The following is a 25,332-nucleotide window of genomic DNA, read 5'->3' as shown; positions in this document are numbered from 1 at the left end:
TTGCTGGCAAAGGCTCCCCCCACATGCCTTTCTGGGGGGGGAGGGCAGTTAAACACCCATCCAAGTTTCTGTACCCCCCAGAACCGGGGGTGGAACCAGCAGAGACGGCAGAACAAAGAGACCGGCTCTCGTGGGGGTGGGGGCGGGGAATATCTACAAACTTTAATTCCCGCGGGCAAGACACACACACACAAAAACCAGGGGGTTCCTCCCCCTGGCTTGACCCCGCCGGGCAGCTTGAGAAATCCAGGGGGGGGTTCCCATGAGTCCGGCGGGCAGATGCGCGTTGGAACGGCTCGACGCCCGGCCCCCCGCGGCGGGTGGAAAGCGACCGAGTTCAGTTCGTTATTGCTAGTTAGAAAACCCACTTCCGGCCCGGCCCGGCGGCTGGCCACCGGGCTAATACTGCCCCGGCCGCGGGCTCGGTTTCCCTTTTCTTCGGAAAAAAAACCCAACAACCAATATGGAGATAAGGCAAATTTTGCAGGAACCCGTGCGGCCAGGGAAACGCCCCCACGGTGGATAGAAAACGTCCTTCCGGCGGCCAGTCTCCACTGTGGGGCCAGAGGATACGGTTCAGCCTGACCCCTGTAGAGTCAGAGTGCTCGAGGGGGGTGTAAATGCCCCTCCACCCTGCTGGATAGCCGGGGAGAAGCGAACCGGCGAGACAGCCCTTAGCTGGAAAGGTCCGAGAGCGACGAATCACCAAATACATTCTTGTGGCAAATTCAAACATGAACGTGGGCGCGGTGAGAGCTGGTTGCCCCCCACCTGAGCCTGGTCCAGGGGGGCAGCCTAGGATTGAGGTTAGCTGGAGATCCCGGGGCATCAGATTGTCCCCCGCTGCCCCAAGGGGTGCTCCCAGCCGGATCCGGGAAACTGTCAGCTCGTTGGTTCCCCCCGGGACCCTCGCTGGCCCGAGGCGCCAGACCCTCGCCTGTGGGTGGAGATTCAATCGACCCCACTGGCGCCGCGGGGTTCTGTGACACAGCAAACGGGTGGGGGGTAAATCCTTTGTCGGCCTATTGCACGCAGACCGCGTGGAGGCCACTACAGGCCAATACTGACTGACGGGGCAAAGGGGGTGAAAAACCAGATCAGGTCACATCCAAATCTTGTGTCCTTTGATCCATTGACCGAGCGAAGGAGAGGTGGGGGAAGGAGGCAGAGTGACCCCCTATCCCCGCTAACACAGTAACCATGGAACCTCACAGTATTTGTTGTAGGGCCTACCAAAACCAAAGAGGTCCCTGGCCAAAAAATAAACCAACCCCAACTTTCAACATAATCTCAAAAATTTAAAAAAAAAAAAAAACAAGTGTCTTTGCCATTTGGTCGATTGAAAAATTCATAAACCACAAACGTTAAACAACAAACGGAAACCCAATGGGCTGGGGGGAGTTAACCCCAAAAGCTGCACTGGTTTGAAAAAAAACAAAACAAAACAACAATCCAGGGGCAGGGGGAGGAAGAACACAAAAAAGAAACTAAGTCTGGCCGTTCGGCGTGACATCTTCCACGCGGGGTTCACGGCGCAGTTCCTGGCTTGCCGCAAAGGGGGAAAATCTTCATGTCGTCTCACGCGAAGGCTGGGAGAACTTCCCTGCTCCTGCACACTGATTTCCAATGGGATAACTGGTGGGGGTGGGGGGATAAAATAAAAACGTCTCCTCCTCGGGAAGATTTCGACTTGGAAAGGTACCCTGTGTAGTGGCAACCGTCCCATGAGACACAAGGCCCCAGAGACGGGCTGTAAACAAAGAAACAACAGATCCATACGCGCAATTAAAAAAAAAATATTCAAGCCCAAATTTAAAAAACGAAAAACAAACGAACCAACGGTTTCTCCCTCCCCTCCAAAATCTGTACAGCTGCATTATTGAGAGAGAAATTTCTCACCTCTGCGGGTGGGGATCGGTCACAGAAAATCCAACTGTTTCTCGTTTTTTAAAAAATATATATATATATGTGTATCTCGAGAGTGTGTGACCGGAGCTTTATTTACTTGGGTCTAAGCCGCCCCAGCCGGGTGCTGGGAGGGGCTGGCGGATTTCGTCTTTCCAATTCTTGTCCAAAGATACATTCAACAATGAGTGCGGGGCAGGGTGAAGCCCCCCCACCCGCCACACGCACAAAAATGCTCCACCATCAAAAAAAAACAAACAAACAAAAAAAAAACAAACCAACAAACAAACCCCGGCCCCAACCAAGGGCCACTGGGATGGGGGCACACGTCTAACGGGGCGCGGGAAAGGCTAAATAAACGAGAAGCCCAGAGAGCTTAATAAAAAAAAGGGCCTCAACCCCCCCCCCCCCCCCAAAAAAACCATGGGCAAGAAGAAATCATCTTCTTATCAACTGGGCAGCGTAATCCACAGCGGGGCAGAGAGGAGGCCGTTCATTCACAGGAGACTGGCTTCATGGGGCGGAGCTTGTGGGGAAATATCCAGCTGCGGAGGCGGAGCTTGTAGAGGAAATCCAGCCGGGGAGGCGGAGCTTGATGCAGGGAGCTTGTAGGAAGCGAGGGGAGACGTCTGATGAGCCCGTAACGGGGGAGCTCCGAGACGTCTGATGAGCCCGTAACGGGGGAGCTCCGAGACGTCTGATGAGCCCGTAACGGGGGAGCTCCGAGACGTCTGATCGTAACAGGGGACAGGAACTGGCAGGAAGCCAGGAGAGCTTTGCCTGTTAGGAGCTCTCCCTGAGCCAGGTGAGTAGCGGGAGCAGCACCCGGCTCCAGGGACCAGAGTCGGCTGCCGTCATTAGCGTTGGCATTCTGCCCCACTCCTCCCAGGCCAGCTCCGTTGCAGCCAGGCACCACGAGGGAACCAACGGGAGGGGCAAGTCGGTTGTTTCACGGTTGTGCAACTTTCAAAAAAAAAACAAAAAACGCAAGTTCTCTTCCAAAAACAGAAAAAACAAACATGGCGAGAGCAAATCTCCCGTGTCGAGCTGTGTATATAGAAATATTTACATCCGGCCCTGCAGTGCGAGACAGAACCAGGCCAGCTCGCGACAAGTGGGCCGGGCAATAAGTGCATTTCTTCAAGTTTTGCTATTTTTGTGGGGGTTTTTTGTTTTTATGAAATCTTCTCTTTTCCCCTTCTCGAATTTTCACGTCTCTCCTCGTCCCATGTGAAAATAACAGTGTTTCCTAGAGCGATTTTTTTGTTTTGTTTTTAAAGTTTCTTTATAAAAATTTCCTCCAGAATCAACAAAAAAAATCCATTTTTTTTCCTTTTTTTTTTTTAATCAGTTCTTTGTAAAAAGTCTCGATAAAGTGCATCAGCGGGTTGCATTTTAAGGTGCTTCGTGTGTTGGAGAAAGAAGTGCTCACACATACTCCTCTTCCGAAGGCGGGTCGCCGGCGCCCCCGATCTGAGCGCACGCGCTGCCCCGCCCCCCCCGCCAGCCACAATGCCCCCCGCTCACCGGGGGGGCGGGGCGGAAGAAAGGGGAGGGTGCAGCACAGCCGCCTCATCCTTTCGCAGTGCACATTCAGGTAAGACTGAATCGGTTAAGAAGGCAGCAGAGTTCCTATTGCTACGAGACCTCAGTAGTCGTCAATGCTTTCCACCTCGCCTGACGGGCCATGCAGCGAATAGCCTGGGGGCAGAAGGGGGCACAAAGGGTTAACCGGCTTCGCAGCCCCCCCCCGCTCTCACCCACCAGGCCCCCGCCCCTCCCAGAGCTGGGGAGAGAACCCAGGAGTCCTGGCTCCCGAACCTCCTGCTCTAATGCACCAGCCCCCACTCCCCTCCCAGAGCCAAGGAGAACCCAGGAGTCCTGACTCCCAGCCCCTCCTGCTCTAACCCACCAGCCTCCACTCCCCTCCCAGAGCTGGGGAGAGAACCCAGGAGCCCTGGCTCCCAGCCCCCCCGCCCTAACCCACCAGCCCCCACTGCCCTCCTGACGCCAGGGAGGGAACCCAGGCGTCCAGGCCCCGCCCTACCCAGGATGCTGGGGTCAGCGTGCAGCATGACCGGTCTCCTCTTGATCTTCACTGGCTGGCTGCCCTCGAAGGGCGGCTGTTTGGTGCCATGGTTGGCCGGGAACGGGGAGGGCAGGTTGCCGGAGCTGAGCCAGGAGGCTTCCTGGTGGGAAGGGGGGAGGGATTAGTGTGGAGCCCCGCCCCTTGCCCCCCCGTCCCCCCCAGGAGAGGGGGGAGCGCCCCCTACCTGCTGCTGCTGGCGCTGCTGGCTGGCTTTCTGCTTGGCGCGGCGCTCCAGGAACTGCTTGGCAAACTCTTTGGCTTCCGGGGTGTCACCCAGGTAGGAGCGGATGAAGTCGTGCACGTCATAGGGGGACTCCACCTCCTTCAGGAACGCCACCACCGTGGGGACTGCAGGGGGGGAAGGCAAGGGGTCAAAGAGAGCCAGCCCCCTTTGTGCCCTCTCACCCCCCATAAGCGCCCACCCACAAGGCCAGGGAGAGGCCTGAGAGCTGCGGAAAACAGGCAGGAAGTGGGGAAACTGAGGCACAAGGCTCCCAGCACCCCCCGGGGCGTAAGGAAGCCAGGCATCCGGGCACCAGTGTACCGTCGAGGTTGCTGCAGCTGTTCAGGACGTGCAGCATCTGCTCGCACCACTGCGTGAAGCCGTCCTGGGGCTTGTGGATCCCCTGCAGCAGTTTGAGCAGCTTTTCCTCCTCATCCGTCTTCTTCCGGCTCTGCCGGCCCGGCCCCCCGTAGCTGTCCCTGTACCGGGGCGGGGACAAGAGTCAGAGAGAGCCACAGGCCCGCCCCGGTGCCCCTCATAGCTGACCCGCAGCTCCTGCCAGCTCAGCCCTGCCCCCCACTCCTGCCCCATTGGCTCACCCGAGGGAGGGGCTGCTGCGGCTGCTCTTCAGACCCAGGCTCCTCACATTCTTGACACCATCGTCCCATAGGCTGTTCTTCTCATGGCTGCTCCACAGCTGGCTGGAGTCGGCGCCCCACTGCGAGGGGCTGTTGATGCCGAGCCCCCCGTGCTGGGAAGGGAAAGGGGTAGGGTGGCCGGTGACACGGGGACCCCTCGTCCGGCACCGAGATGCGGCCACCTCTGGGGCAGGGCGGCTGGTTGCACAGAGGATGGGACACTTCTCCTGAGTGGGGCGGGCACTGCAACCAGGGAAGAGGGGGGAGGGGTACCTCCCCAGATGATGAGGGTTTTGGGACCAGGGTGCAGGCCAGGGGGCAGAGCTGGGGTGGAAGGGTCTTTCGACAAGAGACGCAGCCAGGCTGGGGGGGCGGAGCAGGCCTGGCTCGGGGCGGGGCAGGGCAGGGAGATCATGGAGGCAGGACGTGGTCAGGGGCAAGGCCAGGGCAGAGCACGGGGGTGTGGCCAGGCTGGGGGCGGGGCCAGGGTCAGAGCACAGAAGTGGGGCCAGGCTGGGGCCGGGGCAGAGCACGGGGGCGGGGCCAGGGCAGAGCACAGGGGCGGGGCCACTCACCGCTCTCTGCTGCACCCGCTGCTGCTTCTGCAGCTGCCGCTCGCTCTCCTGCAGCTCCAGCAGGGCCTTCATGCCCCCGGGGGGCTTGGCCAGCCCCCCCCAGGGCACCGCGCTCTGCGCCTGCAGCAGCTTCAGCACCAGCTCCTGCTGCCGGCACTGCGGGGGACAGGGGGGTTACCGGGGGACAGCCCAGAGCCCCCCAGGCCAGAGCCGTCAGCCATGGAGCGGCGGTTTGTGACCCACGGCTGCCCCCAAGAGGACAAAGTGGGGATCTGGGGGCCCTGGGGGCGATGGTGGGGGAAGGGACAATGGCCCCCCTCAGACACCTGGGGTCTCTACCTTCCATGGGAGCCCCACAACCCCTCTGGGGAGCAGATCAGGGCCCCTAAAACACAGGGGTAAACTGAGGCCCAAAGGCGTGCTAAAGGAGAAAGAACCCAGGAGTCCTGGCTCCCAGCCCCCCTGCTCTAACCCACCAGCCCCCACTCCCCTCCCAGCGCCGGGGAGAGAACCCAGGAGTCCTGCCCCAGAGCTGGGGAGAGAACACGGAGCGGGGCGGGGGTGGGTCTCTCTGGATCTCCAGGCAGGGGTCCGTGGGAGTCAGGGGGGCCTTGACCTGTTTGCGCCGATACAGCTCCTCCTCCTCGCGCCGCTTCTGCTCCTCCTGGCGCCGCTTCTCTTCGCGCCGCTTGCGTTCCTCCTCCTCCCTCTTAGCCCTGAGTTCCGCGTCGCGGCGCTCCTGGAGCTGCGGCACCCGGGGGGCAGGGTGTGTGAGGGGGACCCCAGGCTGGCAGAGAGCCCCCCCACACCACCCACCCGCCTGCCAGGGACTCAGGCAGTGCTGAGATCCCACGCAGCCCCTCTGCCGAATGGCAGCCAACCCCGCTACTGTAACTCCCAGCCCCCACTCCCCTCCCAGAGCTGGGAGAGAACCCAGGAGTCCTGGCTCCCAACGCCCCCGCTCTAACCCACCAGCCCCCACTCCCCTCCCAGAGCTGGGAGAGAACCCAGGAGTCCTGGCTCCCAACCCCCCCCTGCTCTAACCCACCAGCCCACACTCCACTCCCAGAGAACCCAGGCATCCTGGCTCCCAGCCCCCAACTCTACGAGCCGCTGGGGCCCGGCACTTACTTTCTGTTGCCGTTGCAGTTGTTCCAAGATTGGACCCTGAGTTGAAGAAGTCATTGGTATTTCCCACAGACTGGCCTCACCGCCTGCAGGAGAGATGGGCGCGTCAGGCCTGGCGCAGCACCCCCCCTGGAGTCCCCCGGCGCCGCGCCGCCCCCCTTACCTGCGGGCTGTGAGGCTGAGGTATGCGTGTCCCACAGGGACCCTGTGTCTGGCACGGACATGGATCGGTTCATCGCCGGGATCAGGTTCTGCTCCCCAGCTCTACAAGACAAGGGGGGCCCCTGCTCAGCGCTCAGCTCGCCCCCCCACAGCGCCCCCGGGAGGAGAGAGAGCCTTCGCCATCCCCAGGGCCTCTCCTGTGGGGGTAAGGCAGCTACCAGAGCCAGGGAGAACTCAGGAGTCCTGGCTCCCAGCCCCCCTGCTCTAACCCACCAGCCCCCACTTCCCTCCTGGAGGTGGGGAGAACCCAGGAGTCCTGCCCAGTCAGACAATGTGCAAGTCCCCCCCTGCCCCCCAGATGGCAGCAGGAGAGTGGGAGTCAGAGTCTGGGGAAGTGGGGGGCAGGGGTCACTCACCGGGGTTTCAGAGCCTGCAGCTGCTGCAGGAAAGCCGTGAGCTGCTGCTGGGTCAGGTCCCCGGCCGCCAGCTTCTGCTGCAGCGCACACTGGGCAAACTGTGGCCTGCAGGACGAGAGAGGCCGGGGAGTCGCTGCCGGCCCCTGCCGGGGCCCCCCAGTCCCAGACCCGCGCCCAGCCCGAGGGAGGGGACGGACCCGCGCCCCGCGCCCAGCCCGAGGGAGGGGACGGACCCGCGCCCCGCACCCAGCCCCTCCGAGGCACCAGGGCTGTACCTGTCGGGCAGGTGCCTGTTGATGAGCTGCAGGAACTGCTGATGCTGAAGCTGGTGGTAGAGGGCAGCCGCGGCCAGCTCCTGCTGCTTCTTCAGCCGTTCCTGGTCCAGGTTCCCCTGGGGCAAGCGGCACAAACAGGCTGTGGGGCCAGTTTCAGACCCGGGTGGGGGGGCTCTGATCTCAGGGGCCTGTGACTCCGGGACATCTCGCTTCAACCTCCGGCCATTGGATGCCAACGAAGGATGGTGGGGGACAAAATAAAGAGCTGGGGGCACCCCAAAAGGTAGATGGGGGGCCAAAGGAGAGACCCTGCCACCCTTGGCTGCAGAGAGGAGCGGGGTACGTTTCGGTTTACACGGCACCAGTCGCTCCCCATCTCCCTGGCCTTGCAGGACAAACCGATTGGGGTTCCCCCCGGGGCTGGGCCAAGCAGGATCTCCCCGTCTGGCCCATTCTGGACACTGGGGTGATGGGGGCTGGAGGCAGCTCTGGGATTCAGGGTGGGTAACTGCCGAGAGCGGCAGGCTGGGCTTTCGGGGAGCTGGGGGGTCCCCCCAGGCGAGCTTGGCCCTGGGCTGGTTTGGGGACAGACCCCGTCCCAGGGGGCTCAGCTCACCAGCAGTGGGGGCGGCGACGGGCCTGGAGCGAAAGGCACTCTTCCCCACATCTTGATCACCTCGCCCAGCGGCTGGAAGCCCTCGTCACAGCCTCGCTTCACCAGCAGCGACATGGTGAAATAGCCGGCCTGGAACCACTCCGCCATCTCCTGCGTGGTGAAGGGCCCTGCGGGGAGGGGAGAAACAAGGATACGTATGCAGGGACCCCTCGACCAGCGCGGAGATGCGCCCACCTCTGGGGCGGGGCGGCTGGTGACACAGGGACCCCTCGCCCGGCGCAGAGATGCGCCCACCTCTGGGGTGGGGCGGCTGGTGACACAGGGACCCCTTGTCAGGACGCAGACAGGGAGTTCCTGGACTGGGAATCAGCTGCCCTGTCGTATGAAATTGAGAAGGGGGGGGGGGGGAATCTTGCAGCTCCGGTGACAGGAACCCCAGAGGAACTCCCTGCTGTGACCCCCCCCACCCCCGATCAGCCCCACACCTTGGATCTCCCCCTGGGGGTCCTTGTAGAACCACTTCATGGCGGCCTCGTGGGAGAGGGGCAGAGCGGCGGCCGTGTTGCGAGGCTCCTGGATGGCCTGGGTGAAGCGCTCCTCGTCCATGGAGCTCTCCTGGAGCGCGGCCACCATCTTCTCGGCTTCCTGGGGGGGGACCGAGGTGAGACCAGGCCCTGGCAACCCCCAAACCAAGAGGCACAGCAGGGTGGCGGGGGGGCAGCACAGACATCACCTTGAGCTGGGCATAGGAGGGGTCTTCTCTCTTCCCCACAGCACAGACCAGGAGTGGAGGGAGAGAACCCAGGAGTCCTGGCTGCCAGCCCCCCTGCTCTAACCCGCCAGCCCCTGCTCCCCTCCCAGAGTCGGGGGGAGAACCCAGGAGTCCTGGCTCCCAGCCCCCCCCCGTTCCAACCCACCAGCCCCTGCTCCCCTCCCAGAGCCGGGGAGAGAACCCAGGAGTCCGGACTCCTCCACTCACCTGCTGAAGATGTTTCATCCCATCATCGTCCTCGGTGTCCCCGATGGAGAACTCAGTAGCAGCATTGGGGGTAGAGGAAGGGGAGGGGAGGGTGGAGACCGCACCTGGGCTGAGCTGAGACGGGAGGCCCAGGACGCCTGGGTCCCCTGGGGAAGGAGGGAGAGAAGGGTCACTACATGAATCCATTACCCCTTCCCCCACGCCCCCTCCATAATGCCACCCCCTGCTTTTAGAGGGGTCCTAAGATAGGCCACGACTGCAGCCTTGGTAGCCTTCACGATGGCTCTGGGATCTGTCATTTCGGGCTCGCCACAGACACAGACAGTCAGACTGTCTCTGCTAAAATCAGCAGGACTGAGATGAGATGTTAGTAGGTTTCAGAGTGAACACCCTTAATTAAGATGCATAGGAAGCTGTCATTTTAGGCTCTCAGCTGACTCAGGCAGCGTACAGCTATAGAGAAGCATTGCAAGGGGGTGCTAAGGTAGGTGAATGGTTTCCACTGAGATTAGCAGGAGAGGTCTGGACCATCAGTAGGTTCCAGAGTGGGGCATGGATCTTTTCTGCCAGGCTCTCAGCAGACTCAGGCAGTGCCCACTTCCAAAGGGGACAATGAAGACACCAGCTGTGAAAATGTCTTGGCTCCCTTGGTCCTCAAAGGAGAAATGCATTCTGGGATGGGGGAGAAACCACTGCCAGCCCACCCCCAAGTCTAATAGGCTCAGGCCACCAGCGGGGGAACCTGCCCCCATCCCCCGCCCACTTGGTACCTTCCGCAGCAGGCTTCGGCTCCTTGTCGCAGGTGCCAAGGGGTGCGGTAGGGTCCGAGCCCCCCAGCAGGGAGCTCTCACATTCACTAGTGGCAGTGGCAACAGTAGCAGCAAAGGGGGGGCCTGACAGCCAGGGGGCACCAGGCGGGGAACATCGCTTCTCCTCCAGGGCCGTCGAGGGATCCTTCCGGGCCTCTGGAGAGACAGAAAGAAATAACGGGTTACCACCTGGGGGGCTGCCCCGATCCCGCCAACCCCCTCACAGCCAGGTGGAGTGGGGTCCCCGCACAAGCCCCCCACGCTCCTTACCTTTCTCAGGGGCCTCCTTCGAGCCAGGCTCGGCGTCCTCCTTCCCCTCCAACCTCTCATCATCTTCCTGCAATGGATGGAAGTCGAACACCTGCTCCTCAGGGATTGGCTCCTTGGGGCTCTTCTGTCAGAGAGAAGGAGGGACTCAGGGGTCAGAGGTCAAGCCAGGACCCCCAAGTACATAGCAGTGGGGAAGGGGTGGGGCAAGCGTCCCAACCCAAATCACATCAATCTGATCACCGTTCTGCCCACTCCCCAGCCCAACCAACAGCAGGAGCTATCCCAAAGGGCAGGGCTCGGGGGCAGGACCCCTGGGTTCTCTCCCCGGCTCTGGGAGGGGAAGGGGGGCTGGTGGGTTACAGCAGGGGAGCTGGGAGGCAGGACTCCTGGGTTCTCCCCCCCGGTACCTTGAGGGGCATGAAGGCGCCAGAGGAGTCGAAGGTGCCCATCTCCTCGTCCTCGTCGTCCATGCACCACTCGGGCAGCCCGTCCTTGTCATCCTCGAAGCTGTCGCTGCCCCGGTGCCGGCGCCCACCCCGCTCCTCCTCCCGCTCCCGGAAGTCGAAGTCGAACTTGCGCCGCCGGCCTTCAGGGTGCTCCCGCCAGCCAGCCGAGCGGGGGGCGCCATCTGTGGTGGGGGGGGTTACTCGCTGGGCGGAGGGGAGCCGGGCTGCCACGAGAGGTGCTCCCGGCCCCGCCCAAAACCTCAGAACAGGGACAGGACTTGCCGATGCCCTGCCCCCAGCCTGTCCTATGGCCCCTCCTACCATCCCTTCATGGGGAGGGTCCCCCACAGGCCCCGCCCCAACCTGTCCTACGGCCCCTCCTACCACCCCATCATGGGGAGGGTCCGCCACAGGCCCTGTCCCCAGCCTGTCATATGGCCCCACCTACCATCCAATCATGGGGAGGGTCCCCCACAGGCCCCGCCCCCAGCCTGTCCTACGGCCCCACCTACCACCCCATCATGGGTGGGGTCCGCCACAGGCCCCGCCCCCAGCCTGTCCTATGGCCCCTCCTACCACCCATCATGGGTGGGGTCCCGCACAGGTCCCGCCCCCAGTCTGCCTTCCTATGGCCCCTCCTACCACCCCATCATGGGGAGGGTCCCCCACAGGCCCCGCCCCCAGCATACCCCACTCACAATCCCCAGAGGTCCCCCCCAACCCCCGGCCCATGAGCGGCTTCCCTGGCGGGCCTCACCTGGGCTGGCCGACCGCCAGCGCTCGCTCTCGCGCCGGGCCCCGCTCAGCCGCCAGCTGCCCCCTGCAGCTGCCCCAGCGGGGGTGGGCCCGGCACCCCCGCCCACCTCCTCCTCCTCCTCCTGCTCCTCCCGCAGCGTCCGCCAGTTGTTGCTGTCCGAGCGGGCATAGTCCTTGCGGGGGGGCGGGGCCCCCTCCTCGAAGGGAGCCCGGGCTAGGGGGCGGGGTGGAGGGGGAGAGGCAATCAGTGGGGTGCTGGGTCACGTGTCCCCCACATCCAACCACCAGGGGGTCAGCCCCGCCTACAGGGCAGCTGCTAAGGAAAAGGGGAGCCTCTCCCCCAGTAGAGCACCTGGAAGAGGGGTAGCTCCCTGTGGGGGGGGGGACACGACAGAGCCACCTGTTCCTCAAGGTGTCTGGGTATTCCCAGTAGATGATCCCCCCCAATTCTCAGGCACGACTGTGGGGACCCCCTCTTCCTGTGAATATCTCTGTAGGATCCCCGACAGACGGCCCCCCCGGTCCAGTCCTCGGGTCCCCCAGGGTGTTTCCCCCCAGACAGACCGGGCTGTTACAGCCCTCCACCCCCCACCAGGCAACCACGAACCACCTACTTCCGTCCCGCCGGGTCGGCTTCTCGAACCGCCGCTCGCCCCTGCCAGAGATAGAAGGGGAGAGGTCAGAGCCTGGCCCCCCAATCCCCACAGGCCTCCACAGCCCGCACCCCCCCACCCCACTCACCTGTCATCCCAGCTTTGGCTGCGGTGGATCTCCCGGGCCCCGCGCCCAAATGCCCCCTCCGGTTCCTCCGGACTTCTTTGGTAAAACCCGCTCTCACCTCGGCCCCGGCCTGCAGGAAGAGTGTGCTGAGACCCCAGCCTACCGACGGGGGGTTTCCCTGGGCCGGCCCTGCCCCACTCCCAGGGTCCCACCTGCCAATGGGAGCAGGTGAAAGCCAGGAACAGCCCCCATCGGTCCCCATACACCCCCCTTTGTCAGTTCCCATTATCCCTGCATCCCCATCCCCCCCCGCCAGATCCTGGTGCCTGGTCCCCGGATCCCCAATTCTCTCCCTAGATACCTCGGCTCCGGGTACTGCCCCTGCCCCGGGAGACTCCAGTGGGAGCGGCTCCGCCTCCTTTTCCCATCAGCCTCAGCACCGCCACGCTGTTCACAGACATGGAGAAATTCCTCTGAAACAGAGCCGGGGGGGTGGGAGGGTTAGCACCCGGACATCACTAGAGCCTGCTGAATCGGGGCTGGCTCCCACAGAAGGGCCAGGCCACTGCCCCATTCCCCGCCCCCCTGAGCCAGCCACTCCCTGCCCTGGGGCCGGATGGGAGCCAGCGCCCCCTAGAGGGGACAGGCCCCTGCCCCATTCCCCACCGCCCGTGAGCCAGCCAGTGGGGTGGATGAGAGCTGGCGCCCCCAAGAGGGAAAAGGCCCCATGTCCCATCCCCAGGACTGCCCCTGGGGATCTTGGTCGTAAGGGGGTCCTTTGTCTCTGCAGACCCCCCCGATCTCTGTTGGGGGGGTGGTCTGTGTAGCCCCTGGCACAAGCAGTGGGTGTCCCCAAGGTGCTCCCCCCGCCCTTCTACCTGCTCCTCCTCCGTTAATGGGACCAGGGCCAGCGGCTGCAGCGGCTCTTCCTGGAGAATGGCAGCGAATTCCTTATCCTGGAGGTCCTCCGGGACCTGGGCGGGGACAGAGAAAGCAGCTGGGGGATGCGGCTGGGAGCAAACCTCCCCTGCCCCCCCCAAAAACAGCAGGGTCACCCCCTCTCTGGTGGCCTCCCCCACCCCCAAAGACAGGGCTTTCCTTGGGGTGCACACACCCCTGTGAATCTCAAAGGGGAACCCCAGAGTCACACCAGGCTTCCCCTGTGGGTGATCTGAACTTGGACCCCAACAGCCCTTATCCCAACCGATTATGGGTCACCCCACTGGGCAGCCATAACCCTGCCCCCTGGTCACCTGACATTCCATGGGCTGGGCCTGGTTTATTTTACTCCTAGGGGAATTTTGCGCCACTGCACATGTGCAGCATTTCTGTCCTCCGCAGAGTTCTTTGATTCCCCGCAGAAGGAAGCAAAGGGAAGTCACAAGAGTGGTCATGTGACCCCCCCCAAGCAGTATGTTTCGGGGGGCCCAGGGCAGGTGGCAGAGAGGCAAATAACTGTGGGGTAGGGGGCAGGACTGGGAATACCCAGCTGCTAGCTCCTACCCTGCGCCAGCTCAGCTGCTTGTCCCAGCTGGGCTGGGGAGGACGGGATTTCCTCTTTCCCTGCAAGGCTTCTGGGGCCAGGTCAGACCCACCCCAGATTTCTCCCCCAGCTGCAGGAAGCTCTGCAAACTCCCCACCCCCCACTTCCTGCACCCATCGCTCCTCAGCTGCAGGGGAAGGGATTCCTGTACAGGGAGCTGCTGCCCCATCCGCCCAACCCCCATGCATCCAGACCCCCTCATACCCAAACCCACTGAGCCTCACCAGCCACCTGCACTCAGAAACCTGCCCCAAATGAGCCCCACTTCCCCAGCATCTGAACACCCCACTAAACCCCCCCCACTCAGACCACCCCCTCCATTGAGCCCCAACTACCTTCACCGTCCCCACAGCACCCACAACTCTCCCACAAGCCCCTGTGCATCCAGATACCCCCACACATGGATCCCCCACTGAGCCACCTGCACCCAGACTGCCCCACACAGAACCCTCTCAACCCCCACCTGGATCTCCCCACACTAAGCCCCTCCAAACTTGGATCCTGCCTTGCTGAGGCTGCCTGCCCGCAGTTGGCCCAGAGGGGCAGGGCCCTGGGGTGTTTCTGGGGCTGTCCCGGTCCATGCACAATGTCAGGTTTGGGGGCAACCTCACCACTGAGTCAGTGTCCCGGGGGGGGGGGGGCAGAAGCTGCAGGGGGATCTCCCATCTCTGTGCTCCCCACTGCCAGGCTGGAGCCTCCACATTTATTTGGCATGGACTGGGCTTTGGCTACCTGCCTTGGCTGGCACTTTAAAGGCAGGGGAGGCTGGGGGGGGCAGGGAGGGCAGGGGGGTTACAAAGCCCATTCACAATCCCAGCCCCTGGTAGCCCCCCACCAGCTGGGCACACACGCACCTTGTTCTCTTTGACATAAAGTGCTAGCATCTCTTCTCTGCCGTAGCGATACTCAGCGAGCTTGTACTTTGGCATGGCAGGAGAGGGTGGGGGGGAAGCCACGCTCCCCCCACCGGACAGCGCGCGGAGCCTGGGGGGGTGGGACAGACAGTCAGCGACAGGGCAGGGCCAGGCTCCACACGCACATGGCTGCGTACATAGAGCGAGGCACCTTCAAGCGGGGCTTTAGGGTCAACTTAGAATGAGTTAGAGCAGGGGGAGCTGGGAGCCAGGACTCCTGGGTTCTCTGCCTGGCTCTGGGAGGGGAGTGGGGGCTGGTGGGTTAGAATAGGGGGAGCTGGGAGCCAGGACTCCTGGGTTCTCTCCCAGTTTGGGGAACAGGGTCTAGTGGGTGCATTATCAATTTATTTGCCCCGAAGTTAAGGGACAACCGGTGTTTGTGGCTCTCCCTGGGCCCCCACATTCCTTGGGCCCTGCCCCCCAGCTCCCCCGACCCCCAGTTCCCTGTGCTCACCATTCCGGTCCAAAATTGAGCGTCTCGGCAGCCATCGCCCTGTGTGTGTGCGTTGAGTTTAGCTTCTGTTATCCTATGAGCTGCACAGTGAGGAAGGAAACCGGGCAATGAAAGGCGGGCGCCCCCATCCCATTGCTCTGAGGTCCCTGCCCTCCCACCCCAACCTCTCACAGCCCCCCACCCCCCTTCCTTACCTGCTGGTTACAGCCCCACGCCCCTCACCGTGGGAGGCTGGGCCCACGGCAGCGAACCTGCAGCCAGGAGACAGAACCCAAGGGGGGGCAGGGTTAGGATCAAGGACTATCACCCCACTCTCCATTTCACATCCCCCCATCCCGCTGTCTCCCCCTACCCAGGCCTTCCCAGTGCAGATCAGCTGCGGGTGGGGGCTGAGAAGGGATGAGGCCCCCCCAGGAGGGGGAGTTCTGCAGGGGAAAAGGTAGGGGGGCTCTTGGCCGCTCCCCATTGGTCCCCCAAAACACTGGTCCATTTCAGATATCTAGCATTACCTAAGGGATAAATAATTCTAGCCCATCCCCCCACCCCTCAATGTTACCCCCCAAAGCCTCCATATGCCTGTCCCAGGAACAAGCTCCATGGTCTACGCGATTACAGCGGGGGGCTGACAGCCAGGATTCCTGGGTTCTCTCCCCAGCAATTTCTGGGAGAGGAATGAGGGCTGGTGGTTAGAACAGGGGGGCTGGGAGCCAGGACTCCTGGGTTCTCTCCCCCCATGCCCCAAGTGTTTCTCACCAAGACGGCAGCGGCTTGCTGGTCCGAGCGCGCTGGGGGATTTCCGAGAGGAAGGGGATCTGTGGGCACCCGTCTCTCCGGGTCGCTTGTGGAGCAGGGGGGCTGATGAGGCTTTTGGACCGTTCTCCCCCCACAACAGAGTCGGAAGCCGGATTCACATTGGGAAGAGCTGCTGGGGAAAGAGGGGAAGCATTAGTCCACACGGTGATGGATTGGTGGGGGGGCTCCACTGGCTTCAGACCCCTGTACCCTGCAGAGCGTAGCCCCCAGCACGTGGAATGGAGGTAATTATCCAGGACAGGGCATAGGACACACAGTGGAACAATTCCCATCACAGCCACTGGAGGGCACAAGAACATAGAGCTTTCATTGCACTGTCCTTTATGCAGGATGTAAGGCAAAGGGACTTGCCCCAACATCATCAATGGCTGGAGAGAGAACCCAGGACCCCTTGCTCTAAGCCACCAGACCCCATACCAGAGCTGGGACGAGAACCCAGGACTCCTGACTCTGAGCACCCGCATCAGTATGTGGCAGGGAGTTCCACATGCTCTTTGGGGCCAGAATACCATCTGAAGCCTGACAGGTTCCACGTCAGCCTGCCCCTGGTGCCAGCAGAGACCTAGCTGGGCCTGGACCGGAATAGCTGCAGGCCAGGCAGCCCAGCCCGGGGGCGGGAAGGGGTGTGGGGGAGAAAGAGAAGGTTGCATAACACCCATGTCAAGATTGTGGGAAACCACAAAGAGCAGAGCAGCCAATCCTCTGGCAGGGCCACCGCCGAGAGCTAACGGACAAACGCCAAACTGTGGGGCGCTTAAGCAGACCCGGGGAGAGAACCCAGAAGTCCTGGCCCCCAGCCCCCCTGATCTAATGCATCAGTCCCCACTGCCCTCCCCGAGCCGGGGAGAGAACCCAGGAGTCCTGGCTCCCAGCCCCCCCTGTTCTAATCCACCAGACCCCACTCCCCTCCCAGAGCTGGGGAGAGAACCCAGGAGTCCAAGCTCCCAGCCCCACTGCTCTAACCACTACACTTCACTCCATCACTCACAAACAGCAGTTTCCCGGCCCTTAGGCCAAGGCTGTTCGGAGGCAAAGACCCCAGAGCTAGAACCTGACAGGAAACTGCCGCGTCATTTCCAACCAGGGCACCCCTCCCAACCGCAGCCCTGGGGGGAGCGTTACCAGCCGGGGGGTTTGTATCACAGCCAGGCGTACGTGAGACCACAGTGAGGGGCCCCACCCTGGCCGAGACCCGGGCATCTGCATTGGTCCAGGCACCACGCAGACCCGCCAGGCCAATATCGGGGCAGCTATGAAACAGAGACAAGAATCCTGCCTTTGCCTCCTTTGACTTGGGGCAGGGCCTGTCTCTCGCCCTGTGTCGGGGCAGCACCCGGCACAACGGGGCCCTGATTCCAGCTGGGGCAGGGCCTGTCTCTCGCCCTGTGTCTGGGCAGCGCCCAGCACGACGGGGCCCTCATCTCAGCAGGGGCAGGGCCTGTCTCTCGCCCTGTGTCTGGGCAGCGCCCAGCACGACGGGGCCCTGATCTCAGCAGGGACAGGGCCTGTCTCTCGCCCTGTGTCTGGGCAGTGCCCAGCACGACGGGGCCCCGATCTCAGCTGGGGCAGGGCCTGTCTCTCGCCCTGTGTCGGGGCAGTGCCCAGCACGACGGGGCCCCGATCTCAGCTGGGGCAGGGCCTGTCTCTCGCCCTGTGTCGGGGCAGTGCCCAGCACGACGGGGCCCCGATCTCAGCTGGGGCAGGGCCTGTCTCTCGCCCTGTGTCTGGGCAATGCCCAGCCCCATGGGGATTTGACTGGCTCGGAGCACACAGAAATAATCCCATAGCAGGGGCATTCATGAGAATCGGATCCTGACCAGGAGGCCAATTTCCGATCCACATCTGGCTAAGATGGGAATAAAGCAGATCACCGTGCTGAGCTTGCTCCACGCTACGCTGTGTTCCCAGTGACAGCTAAGCCATATCAGACCACCGAAGTTGTATCAACTTCATTTCCCCAGCGAGATTTCAGACTTATCAACCCAAAGCGAGCGGCGCTCTGACTCTTTCCAGGAAGATATTCTCCCAGGCACGCTGAAGTTACCCTTGTTCAGCTCCCGCTCATCCAACCCCGAAAGGCCCCTCTGACTTTTACTCAAGTTTAACAAACAAATTGTAATCTCTTGGGGACAGGGACCTGGCACGATCGGGGCCCCAGTCCCTGACGTTATCTGTGATACAGCCTCCAGAAACGTGACACAGTTGGAGGTTGGACCGGCTCCTTCTACAAAACATGAAGATAGTTACCCCCAGTTATCCCTCCCCAGCTCCAACCACTAGACCCACTCCCATCCCAGAGCCGGAGAGAGAACCTAGAAGTCCTGGCTCCCAGCACCCCCTGTTCTGACCCACCAGCCCCCACTCCACTCCCAGAGCTGGGAATAGAACCCAGGAGTCCTGCCTCCCCGCCCCGCCCCAACCCAGTATGCCCCCCCTCCATCTTGGGACAAGCTACAAAATATACAGCCGAGGGTTGTGAAAAGCGAGCGACGATTTTGGGCCCCCCAACTTGTCTGATTTTCAAGGGATCAGTGCCTCAGTGCTCCAATTCCCACCCCCCCTTCCCATGTCTCAAGTCTGAAACCTGCCCTCTGCAAAAAAAAAAATAAATAAAATAAAAACAACCACACACACACACACACACACACATTCAGTCCCCAACAATCACCACGTGGCTTTTGGGGAATCTCTGACATTTAACAGCTGCCTTAAACTCACGGAGACGTGAAGCCCAGGCATTATTTCCATCGCTGGCCGTTTTTAAATCAAGATGGGACAGTTTTGCTAAGAGATTTGCTGTAGCTCAGCCAGCCAACGGACTCTGGGCCTTGGAGACTCTATACATCTAGGCTGAGCTCCAAGAGAAGTAGGGAGGCAGATTTTTCTCCCCCCGCATACACCTTTGGTGAGGCCAAACCTGGAATAACGTGTCCCATTCTGGGGCCCACGTTTTAAAAAGGACGCAAAAGAACTGGGGACTTTATAGAGTCTATAAGGCCAGAAGAGAATAATATACTCCCCACCACATGGCAGTCAAGAGTCATGGGTCCTAGCCATGCGGATCACAACATGGGGTGTACCTCCTTCAGGGCAAATGCCCCAGTAACAACTACGTGGGTGAAACCAGACTATGCTCTCCAATGAACTCACAGCAAAACACGAGAAAGGACACCACCAGCCAGACACGCCATGTCTGACCGTTCAGTCCCCTTCGGAAGGCATGCCCGGGCACTTGAGCGGAGTTATGAATTTGATACTAAAAACTCATAGCCTCAGACACGGGTTTTATGGCTCAATATAGCCCCTGCCGCTGGCTAACCCTTAATCCCCCACTCCATTTTAAGTGGTCTCCCACAACATGGGTTAACCACTTTTGCTCAACAATCTATCCCAAAACTCAGACTGAGCTCAGACGCTCCAGTTCCTTTCTGGCCCAAAGTTGATCCGATAAAAGAGAGAGTCCAATTAAAGACACTATCTCACTCAGCTTGTCACCCCCTGCCCCCGCAGGCCTTGGTAAATATTCATAGGTCACTCCCATCAGCACCAGCCCAGTGGGCATGTCTCAAGAGCTATCAGAGGCTGGCTACTGTCTTATACTACTTTGATTGGGAGTTTTCCCGGCACAATGTTTTTGTCATGGCTGCGCCCAGCGGCCTGATGTGGGCAGTTCAAGGAAGAGCACCTCCGGCACCTGGCCTTCCCTCTCCATCCCCACAGCCCGGTCTCTCTCTCTGCATCCCTCTGCCGGTTCCCGTTTCTCCGTGGCGTGAAACATCGGCTACATGTGTTTCCTTTCCAGGCCGATCCCCTGCAACCGATCAGCTCGCTGAAGCGCATCCCATCAGCCTCCATTACTCACTAGTTCAACTTCCAAAGGAGCCTCTTCACCTTTTCTACCACAGCCCCCTCATGCCCACCTTGAAGCTCTCTTTGGCCATGATGCTTACCAAAAAACCCTCAATGGCGCTGTGCTAACACTGTCCCATTGTTTCCATGTACCTGCTCCCTCGTCTTATCCTTCCACTGCAAGCACTCTGGAACAGGGGCTGTCTTTTGGTTGTTTGCACTACATCCAGCACAGTGGTACAAGACCAGGGCTCTATTATGAAGCAGATTCGTAGATCACAACCGACCCGGATGGCTTTGGAATCATCTAGCCCAGAGATACAAGAGAAACTCGGAGTTACAAACCAACAGGTCAACCACACACCTCGTTTGGAACTGGAAGTACACAATCAGGCAGTAGCAGAGACTCCAAATAAAAGGCAAATACACGACAGTTCTGTGTTAAACTACTAAAAAAAATAAAGGGGAAGTTTAAAAGTAGATTTGACAAAGTAAGGAAATTGTGCGCTTGTTTCATTTAAATTAAGACGGTTAAAAGCAGCATTTTACTTCTGCACAGTAAAGTTTCAAAGCTGCATGAAGGCAATGGCCCATGGTAAACTTTTAAGAACAACCGGAACATTTTGTTCAGAGTTACGAACAACCTCCATTCCCCGAGGCATTCGTCATGCCGAGGTTCTCCTGTCCTCAGACCTCAGGAGCCAAATTAGTGAGCCACATTACCCAAATGAGCCACAGCAGTGCAACCATATAATTTCATTTACTATAGTGCTAGAGATTCATATTTAAACAGTATGACGGGGAAATCATTTTTATACATTATTCTCACAGCAAAACGGCTGACCAAGTATTATTTTATCAACTACCTTCGAACAACAACACAGTAAAAGAATCCTGATGGGATATAATTATTAATCAATCACATGCTGCAAAGAGGAGACTCATTAAAAAGCCACTTGAAGCTCACAAGCCTCAGCTGGAATCTCACTGATTTAGTCTGACCACCTGGGTGACGCTGCCCGGAGAATTAATTTCTGCTGGAGCAGAGCTTTAGTAAAAATGTCCAAGATGGCCATACAAACCAGGTAGCGATCTCAAGTCTAGCAAGACATAAAGGCTGCCTAAACTCTAAGCTACCGGCAGCTCTTTAAAGTTAAAGCGCAAATCTAAAAACAACTCTGACTCCTTGTTCTACGTACGTAGGCTTGGAAGGATTGGATTTTTTATCAGTAAATATTGGTAAACATCAATTTCACCAGACACACGCAAACCCGAGAAAAAAAATATTTCCACTGATAACAGAAACGTACAGAGTGGCAAAGTAAGAAAAATGCTCCTTGAAAACTTATGAGAATTTGTCTGTTTTGACACACGACGTCAACAATGTGTTCTAACAGTTAGAAACCTTTAACTTTTTGAATGTCAAGAACTACTGTCATTAAATAACGATTTAATAATTTCCCCTCAACTGTGAATTAAGAACAATAAAAACATTTTAAAATGCCTTAATATAAAAATCAGTATTATCCATCAAAATTAAAAAATAAAGTAAAAATTGAATTCTGTTAAGCCTATACAAACAGCAAACAGTACAGACGAAGAGCACAGATGTGAATAGATTCTGAGAAAGCAGATACACGAAAGCAGATACACATTCAAATATACCCAATAGTTAACAAACAGGCTTGGATTTTTTTAAAATAATTTTGATGGATGGTTTATTTTTAAGCATTATTTTGATTCTCAATTTCAATTTGCACAGTTGTGCAATTTAAATGTTCACATTTGCAGGAAATTCAGAGGGGACAGTCAGTCAGTCATTATTTAATCACTGCAGAGAGAGATTCAAAAAGTTAAAGCTTTAGAACCATTAAAAAACATCGTCAATGTCACACCTCAAAACAGACTTCAATTTCACAGGAAACACCCAACCCCTGAAAAAATATTTCCATGGATAATTGAAATTCAGGGACAAAGTAAGAAAAATGCTCCTTGAGAACTTCTTAGTGTTTGATTTAAGAGTAAAAAGAAAAGGAGTACTTGTGGCACCTTAGAGACTAACAAATGTATTAGAGCATAAGCTTTCGTGAGCTACAGCTCACTTCATCGGAAATACATTTGTTAGTCTCTAAGGTGCCACAAGTACTCCTTTTCTTTTTGCGAATACAGACTAACACGGCTGCTACTCTGAAACCTGATTTAAGAGTAAGTTGTCAAGCAGCGTTATTCTGACTTTGCCTATCTGGAAATGTTAATTATCCATGGAAATATTTTTTCCATGGGTTGCATGCATCCCATGAAATAGACAATTCCGGTATTTATAATAGAAATCTAACCTTCCAATAATAATAATAATAATAGCGCACGACCCTCTCAGCACATTTAAAAGAAATAAACAGCCTTAACACCGACCTGCATCCCTGGCCCAATTCAAACACTCAGTTCACACAAGAATACACAAGACCAGCCAGACTAGGTCAGACCAAAGGTCTGTCTAGCCCAGTATCCAGTGCCAGGTGCCCCAGGGAGAATGAACAGAACAGGGAATCATCCAGTGATCCATCCCATCACCCATTCCCAGCTTCTGGCAAACAGAGGCTAGGGACACCATCCCTGCCCAGCCTGGCTAATAGAGACCGATAGACCTGTCCTGCATGAACTTCTCTAGTTCTTTTTTGAACCCTGTTATAGTCTTGGTCTTCGCAACATCCTCTGGCAAGGAGTTCCACAGGTTGACTGGTCATTGTGTGAAAAAATACTTCCTTTTGTTTTAAACCTGCTGCCTATTCATTTCATTGGGTGACCCCGATGAAGTGGGCTGTAGCCCACGAAAGCTTATGCTCAAATAAATTTGTTAGTCACTAAGGTGCCACAAGTACTCCTTTTCTTTTTCCCCAGTTCTTGTGTTATGAGAAGTAAATAACATGTCCTTCTTTACTTTCTCTGCACCAGTCATGATTACGATACATTTCCACCATCAGAGCTAACTCACAGACACAGTTATAACAGACGCACCTCACTCCAACTCCACAAAGCGTCGCGGACGGATGAACTTTCAGACATCTTAAAGCTGGAAGGGGTCATTACTTCGTCTCATCCAACCGGCCGCATAGCATGGATCAGAGAACATTCGCCCCAGGAATCCTGCACCAAACCCCCCAATTTCTGCTTGAGACACTGAGCGTATCTTTTAAAAAGACACCCCAGATCCTGATTCAGACTCCAGGAGGTGGGTCACTGGGTCAGTTGCTCCAGTGGGTTAAATTTCCCTCCCCGGTGCAAACCCACAACTTGTTTTTAGTCTGCATTTGTCCCCTTGGAAAGATTTTCTCCCCACATATTAGAGCCCGATTTCAAGTCACCTCTGAACCGTCTCTTGGATAACCCTGAGCCCAGCCCCGACTCGGATTTAAAAATTGCATTTGCAGCCTCTCTGAGGGCAGCGAGATGACAACACTAAAATGCGGCACCCAGAGCTGGGAGACCGAGCGCCAAGGTCCAACCCCGGGATTGGTGCAGACTCCTGGGGGCCACGTCTCAATTCCCCCGGCTGCACAGAGAGGAAACAGTCCTAGCAGACCACAGTTACTCTCTTAGGCTGGCAGTTTTCAGCTACCCCACTGGGGTCTGATGGTTCCACCCCCTCCTTTGACCCTGCGTTACTAGGAGACAAACAGGATGGCAGCAAAGGTGGCATGAGCACAAGACTTCACACTGGCCAGGACTTCATCTGCCTTTCAAACCAACCGGACATCAGGACTCTTCTGGCACAGATTTGTACAGCGCCCGGCTCAGAGGAGGCAGCAGGACTGCACTGGGACTCAGGACCATGGATTCGCTCCCCAGCAGCGCTGCTACCACCAACTGCGTGACCGCTTTCCCATCACCGTGCCTCAATTTCCCCCAGTTATCTAGCACCACCATGGCACGGAGGCTGCCCGCCCCCGCTGCTGGCATGGTGGGCGTAGCTAGATGGCAAAGGCACGAGGGACCATTGCAAACGTCTAGTCTCAGCCGCTGCACACCCAAGCCAGAGAACTGCCCTAGAGCAGGGCTTTTAGGAAAACCGCCCTTTCCCGACGGGGAACCCACCCCAATCCTGGGTCCGTCGTCCCAACGGTTCATTACCCGCCCTGTCAGAAACGTACACCTTATTTCCAATGCGAGATTCCCCGACAAGAACGACGGCTGACCTGCCCCTGTCCACACTGACAGCTGGACGCTTCTTTGCCATCTTTCATTCCCCCCCCCACAGCACCCACACCAGTGGCCTGCTGGGGGTGTCTGTGCAGCGCCCGGCACAATGGGGGGACTCCGCCCGCTCTCAATCAGGCACGGGGGTGTCTGTGCAGCACCCGGCACAATAGGGGGACCCCCCTGCTCTTATTTGGGCGGGGGGGTGTCTGTGCAGCGCCTGGCACAACGGGGGGACCCCCCCCTGCTCTCAATCGGGCAGGGGGGTGTCTGTGCAGCACCCGGCACAACGGGGGCGAGGGGGGGGGGGCTAGAAATTCATCCAGGAGCAATGAGTCAGAAAGGCTGAGGCCGGCCGGGCCTGGCCCGCACCCACACCTGCCCCCCAGGGATGTGCCCCCCCCGCAGGGGGTAGCTAGAGAAAGACCCGGCGGGCCGCAGCCTGGAAAGGGGGCCTAGACAGCAAGAAATAAGGGGGCTGCAGAGGTGCCCGCAACTAGCCCGTCTCCCAGCCCCCGGCTCGTGCACCCGCTCGGGCCAGGGGGGTGACCAGACAAAAGCCGCGGGAGCGGGGCGCGGGGGGGGGGATTATCCAGGGACATCGAGGGGGAGGGGACGGGCACAGCACGCCAGGGGCTGCAGAAAAGGGGGTTCCTGGGCAGAGCAAAACCCCCCCCCAGCACTTTTCCCGAGCGGGGTGGGGGGGGCTGCATGTGCCCAAACCGCCCCCACCCCCCTCCGCCAGCCAGCGATTCGCACCCTGCTCCCCACCGGCACCCCCCCAGGGAGGGAGGGTTCAGTGTGAGGAGGGGGGAGGGGAGGGGGTGCCCCACACCCCCCCCCGGGCCCTGCATGGGAAAGGGCCGGGATTCTGCCCCAGGGGGACCCCCCCCAATGTGTGTGTGCGGGGGGGGCACATAGAGAGCAGAGCCCCCCCATAGCCGGGGGGGGAGGGAGGCGTTTCTGGGACGGGGGGGGCGGGGAGAGAAGCTGGGGACCCCCGGGGGGGCAATAGGGGGGCTCCCCCCCTCAGAGCTGGGCAGGGAGGGGGGAGGGCGCCCCCCATGGAATCTCCATGGCCACGGGGCCCGGGGGGGCGGGGCCCAGGCGCCGGGGGGGTCCCCGTGGGTGAGGGAGGGGGAGGGGCCCCGGTCTCACCGCGGCGCCCGGCTCGGGGGCGGGGCGGGGCCTGGCGGGGGGCGGGGCCGGGGGGGGGCCCTGGCCGCGGGGGGAGGCTCCGGGTCTCTCGCCGCTTCCGCCGCCGCCGCCGCCTCCTCTCGCCGCTTGTTTGTGTTTGTACCAAGATGGCGGCGCTGCGTTGCGCCGCGTCACGTGACGGGGGAGCCCGGGGAACGCGGAGGAGGGGGGAAGGGAGGCCGCGAGAGGGGGGTCACGTGACGAGGGGGGGACGAAACCGCCGCCCGGCTCGCGTGATGCGCGCGCGCGCGCGCGCGTGTCCCCAAAGCGAGGCTGCGGCAGGAGGGGGCGGGGTCGCCCTCGCTACCACCACCCCAACCGCCGCCCCCGGCGCGCGCCTGGCCCGGACGCGGCGCGCCTG

The 25,332-nt window shown here is 59.4% G+C and overlaps 1 protein-coding gene across 2 annotated transcripts; it reads right to left on the bottom strand.

Annotated features, from left to right (window-relative positions):
- Nucleotides 1–141: 141 nt before the first annotated feature.
- GIGYF1 (GRB10 interacting GYF protein 1) lies at nt 142–25,044 on the bottom strand. Of its 2 annotated transcripts, none has more exons than XM_043503691.1 (27): nt 24,933–25,044; nt 15,672–15,840; nt 15,113–15,169; nt 14,919–14,998; nt 14,405–14,534; nt 12,886–12,981; nt 12,369–12,480; nt 12,029–12,137; nt 11,902–11,942; nt 11,289–11,501; nt 10,493–10,713; nt 10,086–10,209; nt 9,777–9,971; nt 9,007–9,152; nt 8,513–8,672; nt 8,028–8,194; nt 7,412–7,527; nt 7,137–7,241; nt 6,722–6,822; nt 6,562–6,644; nt 6,047–6,175; nt 5,431–5,586; nt 4,817–4,968; nt 4,539–4,696; nt 4,179–4,342; nt 3,953–4,094; nt 142–3,606 (listed from the first exon to the last, which is right to left on the bottom strand). In XM_043503691.1, the coding sequence occupies exons 4-27, from the start codon at nt 14,951–14,953 to the stop codon at nt 3,554–3,556; spliced, it is 3,108 nt and encodes a 1,035-aa protein (XP_043359626.1). In that variant the 5' UTR covers nt 14,954–14,998; nt 15,113–15,169; nt 15,672–15,840; nt 24,933–25,044; the 3' UTR covers nt 142–3,553. The 2 variants fall into 2 exon arrangements, with proteins under 2 accessions (XP_043359626.1, XP_043359627.1); XM_043503692.1 differs by having other exon boundaries at nt 7,427–7,527.
- Nucleotides 25,045–25,332: the final 288 nt, after the last annotated feature.

The sequence above is a fragment of the Dermochelys coriacea genome, chromosome 28 (genome assembly GCF_009764565.3).
Source record: "Dermochelys coriacea isolate rDerCor1 chromosome 28, rDerCor1.pri.v4, whole genome shotgun sequence".
Lineage (NCBI taxonomy): Eukaryota > Metazoa > Chordata > Testudines > Dermochelyidae > Dermochelys > Dermochelys coriacea.
This window is presented reverse-complemented; position numbering and strand designations above follow the sequence as displayed.

Bases quoted from the DNA above. Each gene is read 5' to 3' on its own strand.
- GIGYF1 (XM_043503691.1), bottom strand. From the start codon at position 14,953: ATGGCTGCCGAGACGCTCAATTTTGGACCGGAATG. The intron at 11,502-11,901 runs GTAGGTGGTTCG...CCCGCCCCCTAG, and splicing joins GCCGACCCGGCGGGACGGAA to CCCGGGCTCCCTTCGAGGAG. The intron at 6,823-7,136 runs GTGAGTGACCCC...CTTGTCTTGTAG, and splicing joins CTGCAGGCTCTGAAACCCCG to AGCTGGGGAGCAGAACCTGA.